Source organism: Aythya marila, assembly GCF_965140915.1.
Source record: "Aythya marila genome assembly, chromosome: 13".
NCBI classification, from domain to species: domain Eukaryota; kingdom Metazoa; phylum Chordata; class Aves; order Anseriformes; family Anatidae; genus Aythya; species Aythya marila.
Window position 1 is genome coordinate 14,279,278 of NC_139054.1, and position 9,861 is coordinate 14,289,138.

General features: G+C 42.6%; 1 protein-coding gene across 1 annotated transcript; it reads left to right on the top strand.

Moving 5' to 3' along the window:
- Positions 1–1,894: 1,894 nt before the first annotated feature.
- On the top strand, positions 1,895–9,599 carry PGRMC1 (progesterone receptor membrane component 1). The gene is made up of 4 exons (XM_082770468.1): positions 1,895–1,986; positions 3,341–4,130; positions 5,650–5,805; positions 7,448–9,599. Exons 2-4 carry the CDS (start codon positions 3,788–3,790, stop codon positions 7,546–7,548), a joined length of 600 nt encoding a protein of 199 aa, XP_082626594.1. The 5' UTR covers positions 1,895–1,986; positions 3,341–3,787; the 3' UTR covers positions 7,549–9,599.
- The last annotated feature ends 262 nt before the right edge of the window (positions 9,600–9,861 follow it).

The following is a 9,861-nucleotide window of genomic DNA, read 5'->3' on the forward strand; positions in this document are numbered from 1 at the left end:
GGGGAGAAAACAAAGGTAGCCAAAGCACCCTCCTCTATACTCAACTGGGGGTCTTAGAAGCAGATTTCAGTTACACAGAAATGCCACTCACACTGAGCCCATCTTGTTGTATTTCCATTACTAAAATGCTGCAAGCTTACACCTAGAAAACTCTGCCATCCTGGTTTTTTATACTTCCCTTCTTCTAACCACTGAGCCTATTAATGCTGTAGTTGGTTGTCAATTCAGTTTGAAACAGACTGGCCTGCTCTGTAGCAGAGGTGGCACGCCAGCAGAGTGGCAGAGGAATAACTGGTCCCACTCCAGGGATATAATGGCACAAGCAGAGACAGCTCGTGCACTCAGAAATGCTAAGCAAATGTCTCGTGTAAGCAAAACGTGGGCCTTGTGAAGGACATGTGTACATAAAATGGGTATCAGTTCCCTACCTGACACCAATGGGGCAGAGAGAATAACAGTTCCTACTCCCTCTGAGAAACAGCACTACTGATTCGACTCATTCTGTGAATGGCTGTTTCTTTCATGTCATCCAGTTATTTCAGTTATTTTCCATACAAAAAAAAAAAAAAAAAAAAAAAACAACCTCCTGGCTCATCGGACCTCTAACCGAATCCAAGGAGTTATTTTGAGGAAGCCAGGGATTTTATTTACTGTCTGTCAATCAGCGTGCTTCCTAGGGAGACTGTTACACTGCAAGAATCATACAGACTTGATTTTTTTTGTTGTCCCTGCCTCTTCCAGAAGTATCTCCAGCTTGTCCAGATTGTTTTTGGCATCTGCTGCCTTTCAAAAAAGGAGACCAAACCGAGAGCTCTCACCTAGACCTTCTCATACAGTTAAAGGGTAGTGAGACTTCTCCCCCACACCCTGGTGCAGTTGCTATACAAAGCGAGCCTTCTTGTCACGGTGACCGTCGGTCCTTTTCGGCATGACTGAGCCAGAAGGCGCAGCCCTGGCAGCCCGACAAGTGAGCACAGGGCTGGTGATGCTACAGGGAAAGGATTCGAGTTGCAAGCTCACATCAGTATATTTCTGAAGAAAGAAATTCTCCAGCAGGCTTCTTCCTCTGAGCAGTCCCTGCCTTTCCAACACACTTTTGAGGCTTTTTCTAGAACTTGGTAAATAAAAATCTCATCTGGAGCTGTTTTATGCTGCAGATGTTTAGCCATGTATCGCTAGGATCTTGAGAGCCTTCAGCACAGTCATCCTCACAGCGCAGGGTTCTTTCTTCTAGCACTTAGCTGGATGGCAAGGAGCACAGCTAGACAGTCAGAAGATGCAACGGAAATAATAAACAGTAATGTGACGGAGATGGATATATAATAAAATAAAAAGCGCAGCAGAAAGACAGTCTGTGCTTTTGATCTGAGGACTAGACATAATTCAGGACATTCCTAGGCCAGGTGCCTGCTCTCTGTACCTGGAACAGACCCACTCCAGCAACAGCTTAACACAACGTCTGCTGCCAACATTAAAAGCATGTTTGGCCTGCAGGACCTCTGCAGATTAGGGAGGGGTTCTGTTTTCTTGGCATACGTTGGCACTAGTCAGTAAAAGAAGAGCGAGATACCAGCTTGGCAGCAGCGGTCCCCATATCATCTGCCAAGGTAAAGGGTATCATAGGGAACCCAGACAAAGCACGCTTTGTTTAGAAGCACAAAATATGCTCTAAAAGATTCATTACATATATCAGACAGTTTCTAAAGCAAAAACAGAGCAGTAAGAAGAATGCTGAGGTAGAGTTAATTTTGCTTTATCTCTAACAAATTTATACTGCTTAACAAACAAAGAAACAAAAAGGAATACTTAAAAACTGTTTAGTTGACTTACTTACTTTGATTTTTATGGATATGAAAGTTATAAGTTCCAATGCTGTTTTCTTCAGTAAAGACAAAGAGAACTGCTCAGAACCACTTTATCGCCCCATCTCATGGATGTTGTTAACAGAATGGTTTCAAGGAGGGAACTATTGTTGTCTACAGAAAGGTAAGAAAAAAATGCGTGGGGGCATAGCTAATGCCTGCGGTATTTAACTGGAGCTGGGGCCAACTCAGTTCTGACTTGAACCTCAGCTCCACTGAAATGTACTGCCAAATAAATGTGCTAGCAAGAAATGCGTAACAAAGGCCCTGTGAATGTAGATAATTCTAAGTGATGTATCATAACTTTTTAATGTCCATTTATTTCTAAATACCTGTTATTTATTTTTTTTCCCCAAATAACATGCATTTTGGGATATATTAATATTTTGGGATATGCTAGAAGGTTTAAAAAACAAAAACAAAACAAAACAAAAAAAAAACACCTTGAAATCGGGCAACTTAATTTGCAGTACCAGTGCTCGTGTGGAAGATAACTCGAGATCCTATCAATCCTAGCAGCATTTCCTGGCTCTCCTTTATCTAAGAATGAATTGTCCTCGCGTGGTTTCTCTAAGATACTAGGCATTCTCCCTCCCTTCAGTGCCTGGTTCATGGTCAAATTCAGGGTTGGTGTTGCTTTGGAGTTTGGGTTTCTCCTCTGTCTTCAATAAAATGTAAGCAACGAAAGAAAAATCTCCACATAAATTTCTGTTTCCACATCTATTCCTCTAACGTTTAAAAACCAACATGACAAAATCTAATAGCTTTGTATCGATGCTGACTAGAATTAAGTCCCAGTTAGGTAATACAGCTCCTACTTTTAATAATTCTGAAGTTTAGGTTATTTATCTGGTATCCTAAGTAGGATCAAAATCCAGACTTGCCTTATTACCAACTACAAATTTCAGTCACCAGATCCAAGAAACAAGGAGTTTTTCAAGTTACACAGTGGCTGGAAGCAAAAGTCAGCATATACCAAGGCCCAAGTGCTGATCAATAAAACAGGGAGCTTCCCAAATCAGACAGCAGGTGGAACCAAACACCATACCTTGCAAGGGCAGAGCCAAGATGTTTAAAGATTGTAGAACTGAGAGGTCTGGGGTGCATCCCAAAGGCAAAACCCTTCAACAGCAGGCCTGGCAGCACACAGGGTTAAAATTCCTGACAATTAGGAAATAAATAAAATGGATTGCTTTTTTTATTGTACTTAACTAAATGTCCTAATGATAGGATCATGTTAAAATATCCTTTATCCACTGAAGCATTTATCTGAACCACCTGCCAAGCTACAAGGTCAGCACACTGCATCTCCTCTGAGTGATCTTACTGATTGCGCAGGGGGAATAACGACACTCTGACTGGACATGTATTCATATTCGTTAAAAATGGTGGTAAGGACACACTTTATGGAGAGAAATACACAGAATTTCACTTTTACAGAGACAAATACTCCAAAAATTGCTTTTGTTTTTCCACAGCGGGTACTCAGGACGGGGTGACACCAACGAGCCGCTCCACACGACCACCACATAAACCAGAGGGAGATGTCAGTGCTTCCTTCACCTTAAGCTTTCCTCAACCAAAATTTCCCCTGAGAAGAAGCCTGAATAAAGCAGCCTACGGCCGGCCACGTTCTAAGAAGCACCTGTGCTGTAAAACCACCACGGTACCTCAGGAGCTGCCGCCGGAGGGCTGGGGCCATTACCTGCCGGGCACAGCCCCCGCAGCGCGGCCGTCTCCTCACGGTTGCCGCCTCGGGGCGGGCTGTGCAGCTCCTGAGGCGGGTCGCGGGGCTCCTGAGGCGGGGCAGCCGCTATCACGGCGCCCCCTGCCGCCTCTCTCCGGCTTCCACCGCCCCTCGCCTTCCTCCCGGCCGGCCCGCCCCCGGCAAGCCGCCGCCCCGCGCCTCAGAGCCCGCCGAGCCCATGGCCCGTGAGGAGGCGGCGGCGGCGATGGCCGGCGAGGAGGCGGCAGCGGCGGCGGCGGTGGCCGGCGAGGGGGGCGGCTTGCTGATGGAGATCGTCAGCTCGCCGCTCAACCTGAGCCTGCTGGGCCTCTGCCTCTTCCTCCTCTACCAGATCCTGCGGGGCGATCGGCCCGCGGTGCCGGCGGGCGAGGAGGACCCGCCGCCGCTGCCCAAGATGAAGCGGCGCGACTTCACGCTGGCCCAGCTGCGGCCCTACGACGGCCGGAGCGACCCCCGCATCCTCATGGCCGTCAACGGGAAGGTCTTCGACGTGACCCGCGCCAGGAAGTTCTACGGGCCCGGTGAGGGGCGGCGGGGCGAGCCCGGCTCTCGGGGGCAGCGTGGGGCGGGGGCCTCCGCTCTGAGGCGAGGGCAGGGCCGGGGCTCTGAGGCGCCGGGGAGGCTCCGGCTCTGCCAGCCCGCACCGCGCCGTTATTCTTTTATTTTCCCTTACCTACGCGGTTAGGGCAGGCAGCAGGAGCGGGGTGACCTCTCAGCGTTTGCATTCCGTTCCCAACTCTTACTGGACTGCATAATTTTTATATTAAAGCAATGTGTAGCTGCTTAGGCTAAACTGGCTTTCTGTGAGGGGTACAGGCACTTCAGAAGTGCAAAGTTTGAAGTAAGCTTTACAGGGCAGCTGGTGCTGAGCTGGGGGGGTGTGCGCACAGGTACGAGTTGAATCGCCTCCACTTTTATCAGAGGTCTCCTGAGATGCTTCACGGAGGCCCGAAAATTTCTGCTGTCTGGTGTGACCACTCTTGGGCTGTCCAAGCGTTTGGTGGCTGCGGTAGTGAGCTGCCACCGCTACTCTGAGACGAGAACACTGCAAGAGACATTAGGGAGCTTGATGAGGTTATTGATTGTGGCTCAGTCACAGACAGGAGACTGGCACTAGGTAATGCTGGGCTGTAGCTTCGAGTTCTGCAGCACTCAAGGTGATAGGTGCAGCAGCGTTAGTTGTACAGTTCTGTGTCTGTACTGAAACCCACTTGACTTCAGAACCACACTTTAGATGTTACCCTTATGGACAACATTAAAAGCTGCCCACTGTATAAAATGTAGCCACCATGGTGTCTGGCTAGTTGGTTTTCTTTTTAATGGAGAAGTAAAATTCTCTTTGAGTATAGGGAAAAGGTCACTGTGGGAGGTGTGGAAGATGGGAGGCTCTGTGCGGTAACCAGAGTTCACATCCAGCTTCTTTAAGCTCCCTTAAGAACTTTCAATGTCCAGTTGCAACATGTTTGTCATGCAAGCAAGTTAATGAGTAATGAAGTTTAGCAAGAGTCTGTCTTGATAAGGTATCCCTGATCCACTATGAACTTCATGTTTTGGTCATTTGAGTTCATCTTGCATTTTGAAAGCTTTAATAGATATTACTTCCAAGCTAGCGTTTTATAGTATCCCAACCATGTTTTCAGTTAGGTCACCCTTTCAGCTCTCTGAGCCCACAGCATCTCTCAGAAAACCATTTCTCTTCAGGCTCGCAAATCCATCCTCTGTTCCTCTTTCTGAGGATGTCCTTCCCAATCTGTATGATTATTCTTACTCTGTGTTCCACATGCTGTTGCATGATTCATTGCCCAGAAGTTCCAACACACCCGGTGTCTCTTCTCATTGTTTTGTTTCTTGACTTCTTCCTCTGTTTTTCCTTATTACCAAGTAAAATAAAGTCTGGAAACACTTCAGAAGTTTGAGATACTTCTGACCCTCAGGTCAAGGTAGGAACTCGTAATCTGTTTCAGTCTGGAGACTCTGATCCTTGAAGATCACGCAGCATCTGTTGCCTCTGTAATAATGTTTCTGTTTTTATTTTAAAAGAGGGCCCGTATGGGATTTTTGCTGGGAGAGATGCATCCCGAGGTCTTGCCACTTTCTGCCTGGATAAGGAGGCTCTGAGGGATGACTACGATGACCTCTCTGATCTCAATGCTACACAGCAAGAGACCTTGAGGGACTGGGAGTCACAATTCACTTGTAAGTAACTTTAAACATATTTACAAAGAAATAGCTAACCAGCGTGTAATAAGGGAAGCAACAGTTAAAAGGCTGTTACTAATTTGAAGCGTTGGTCTGGAAGCTTACTTTTGAGTTAATGCCTCAGTTTACCAGCGAAAATTCCCGTTATTCAAAAAATTAAGAGAAATGTAAGGCATCCTCCCTCCCTCTGTGCCTTACAGAACAGTAAGAGAGTTGGAAACACTGTCATAACATCTGTAAAACTACCCAAAAAGTTGACAGAAATTGGAAGTATAGCACACCTGTAATACAGTTAAGACACCATCTATAAAGACAATTAAATTTGAAGCTCTGAAAAATGAAGCATAAGTCCCATTCAGCTTCTCCAAAATAAGAGTAACATTTGAATTATTATTTCTTGGTTACTTTGAGTTTTGAATACCGTTTAAGCAAAGCCTTTTTCCCTTTGGGCTCCTGATATAGCTAGATATAGCTATAACTTTTATACTATAAATAAGAAATTCTGCATTTCCTTGCTGGTGACTTTATTAGATTCACGGAAAATTGCCCAGCTGACCTTCTACCCACAAAATGATTAGGAATGGGCAAATGCCATCTCTGGCTGTAACGATTCCAGTGATCACCAGAGCAGCAGAGGAAAAAGGCAACTTGCACACTTGAGACATTTGGTGTAAAATTAACAGAAGGAAGTTGTTTTTGTAGTTGCCATGTTTTTCTCTGCTTAGCAGTGTAAGTTTTTTAAAGGCTTAGTGCCATGTGTCCCAACTTGCTACTCAAAAAGAAAATCAAACCACATTTTTAAGAAAATTGTTATGTTGACCTTGTACGATGCTGGCTTGATTTTTTTTTTTTTTTTTCCTCCTATGATTTATCTTATTGATGAAAAGTAACTCTTCCATATCTCATACTGTCTTTTAGGCCAGTGAACACCAAAGAAATTATTTCTGCTCAGATAAGACAGAAAATAATTCTATTAGTTAACTTATCTTAATGAAAGGATTTATATTTATTTGATAAAAAGTGCATATGCAAATAACTTTGCATTAAAAGTTTGTATAGTAAAAATCAAGTTTTTTTGTTTGTTTGTTTTTAAACCCAGTATTAAAGATTGACTATCACTAGCTGGAATGGAGCTTTCTCCACATAATGTCATTAGAAGTTCTGAGTCCTGACCTGACATGCCCCTGCTATTTTGGCTCTGTCTTAATCAAGGCTGTTAATCATGCCACACCAAAGGGTTGCTTTATGATGCTAACAACGATGTCCCAGAAAACAGAACTATGTTATCAAATTTCTAACCTAATCTAGGGTTTGTATCTACCTTTTCAAGAGTTGGGCATCAAGATTGACGCTGAATTGCACTCAAAAATTAGCTTTGGCACAGCAAGAAAAATAATCTAATCCATTATTCCATTTCTTTAGCTGGATGAGTCCCTCATTTTTCATGTGTCTTTACATTAATTCATCTTCTGTCTTAGCCAATAGAAAAATTATATTTCATTCACTTTGCATATTTCTTACATTTATTACAACACTAATAGTAGTTCAAGTAGTTTGGTTTTTTTTTTCCTTCTCTGTACAAAAAGTACATCCTTAAGGCAGAATAATGACTTGATTTTTTTTTTCTTCCAATTTTCAGTTAAGTATCACCATGTTGGTAAGCTGCTGAAGGATGGAGAAGAACCCACTGTATACTCTGATGAAGAAGAAAAGGATGCCCAAGATGCAAAGAAAGACTAGAGAGTGCAGTGAGGAACAGTCTATTTTTGTATCTTAAGGGATCGTTTGTAACATTCCTGTTCTGTTTTACAAATTGCAACAGCAACAGTGCTTACAAAAAGCCAGAGTTACAGTGAATCAGGTTTATTGCTCTAGGCTTCCTTTTCAAATTCAGCGATAAACTAGTAAAGGTCTAATATGTCTTCCTTTAAACCTTTATAATATGAAGTATGCACAAAAATGTTTGTGCAAAAGTAAACTGCAACTTTTGCAATAAAGGACTGATTTTATTCTGTCACTATTAGGGCAGAGTAGGGTTGAAATCTAGTTTTTCATTAACAACCTAGCACTGTGGACACAAGCACAAGAATAACTTTGCATTCGTAACATAAATTCCACTGAAACTCATTTAGCGTTAGCTTCTGCAGGATCTGGGCCTTTGGTTGTAATTCCTTTAGAATCACAGAATGGTTTGGGTTGGAGGGGACCTTAAAGACCATCTAATTCCAACCCCCCTGCCATAGGCAGGGACATCTTCCACTAGACCACGTTGTTGGCAATTCCTGGCAACCAGGAATTGACTGCACATTCAATAGTGAATTAAAAATATCTATCCCCAGGAAAGGGTACAGAACCACCAGCTTTTGCAGTAAAAAAAAAAATCATGTAAGGAAGATGCTTAGTTTAGATGCAGTTTCACATTTTCTTTGTTTGCTCGTTCATGAAGCACCATGCTCATTTGTGGTGCAGTATAATTCAATATTGTCTGATAATCTGGGTTTTAAGGAGTTACATAGAGGCTTACAGATGAAACACTAACTGCTTAAAAAAAAAAAAAAAAGCCAAGAATTTTTGAGAGGTTAAATCACTTTTAGATACTTACAAAATTAGTAAGGACAGATGAATACCTGATGTATTCAGTCATGCAGCTGCATTAATACTCTGTTTACTTTTAAAGTACATCTGAAACGTTACTTAGGTACTGAGTGTAACTAGGCATCCTTAAAAACTAGGTTAATAATGAAGTACGACTTAACTGGACTATCATTTGTTCATTTCTCTTAGGAAAATGATTCTAAGATTTTTAACAAAATGAAATTAAATGGGTAAAAGCAGCTGCTGTTGATTCTTAGGCCTTAAAAAAGACTTGCTGGAATGGCATGGCTAACAAATACCCTTGTACATGCACCTTTAGCAGAAAAACCTTTATGGTCCATGTAACTTATACAAGTTTCCTGTACAAAATAATAAAACGTGGTGTGAGCCATGTCTGAGTCGAGGCTTTTGTTGCTTTGGAATGTTGCTGTTAAAAGAAATGGCAAAATCTCATGCATAACCAGCAATGTTATACCTGGGGGAACTGAATTGAATTGCATTTCACCTGTTTGTTCTTTTAGTTTACACCTGTGCTTAATTACTAGGTTTATCCCAACCACGTAACTTAGTCTGCTACCAAAGGAGGCTGAGTAAATGCATGTGACTGAAATCAGCCAAAATACATTTGTATAACTTTACCAGAAATTTCCAAGGAGATAACTGATGACTTGTTGATCTCTTGTAAATGTGATTCTTGTCCAGGTGATTCTGCTTGGGTGCCTGTCTGGTATGGTTCCCTATTATTTACTTTTTCTGGTTCAGCTCTTCTGCTGAGTTGTTTCAACTTGGCAGCACAATCAACATGATGAACTGAGTCCTGAGTAGGAAGGTGTGAACTAGGCAGAATTGTTCAGAAGTAGAGTGCATTGCACAACAGAAACTTTCATAAATATGTTGACGCAACATGCTGAAGTGCCTGAGACAAACCGCAGTGAGAACTAATGACTTTCCCTCAGTCCTAATACTTTCACGGTGTTTTCCCTTTCAGTTACACTGGGCCTTCCAATGAACAGTGAGCTGTTTGAGCCAGATAGCTTGCATGAAGTGTTACTGTATGAACTACCTAATGAAGGTCTAGAGACAAGTTGAAGTCTTGTCACAGCCTTTGTGTTTTGCAAACTACTTCTAACGGTTTACCTCAAATCAGAAATGTGCTTTTATCTGTTTAAGGCAGAAAATAAATGTCTTGCATAATGGTGGTGTGTGTTTTTATTTACTGCAGCTGAAAGCTAATCCTCCCCCAGTGTTACAAATTTTACAGCCTACAATCTGTCTTTCTTACATTATTCAATGTGTAGATAGAGTATAACATGTTCAAGCTGAATGGTCTGAATGTAGTTCTGTAGCATAATCATTTTTAATAGAATATTAAATTCAGAACACATTCACGTTTTACTGTTGCAAAAGCAGAGTTAAGCATAAAAGAAACACAAGTATTTGCTAACACTGAGCAAAAGG

Bases quoted from the DNA above. Each gene is read 5' to 3' on its own strand.
- PGRMC1 (XM_082770468.1), top strand. From the start codon at position 3,788: ATGGCCCGTGAGGAGGCGGCGGCGGCGATGGCCGGCGAGGAGGCGGCA. The intron at 4,131-5,649 runs GTGAGGGGCGGC...TTATTTTAAAAG, and splicing joins CAGGAAGTTCTACGGGCCCG to AGGGCCCGTATGGGATTTTT. The intron at 5,806-7,447 runs GTAAGTAACTTT...TCCAATTTTCAG, and splicing joins CTGGGAGTCACAATTCACTT to TTAAGTATCACCATGTTGGT.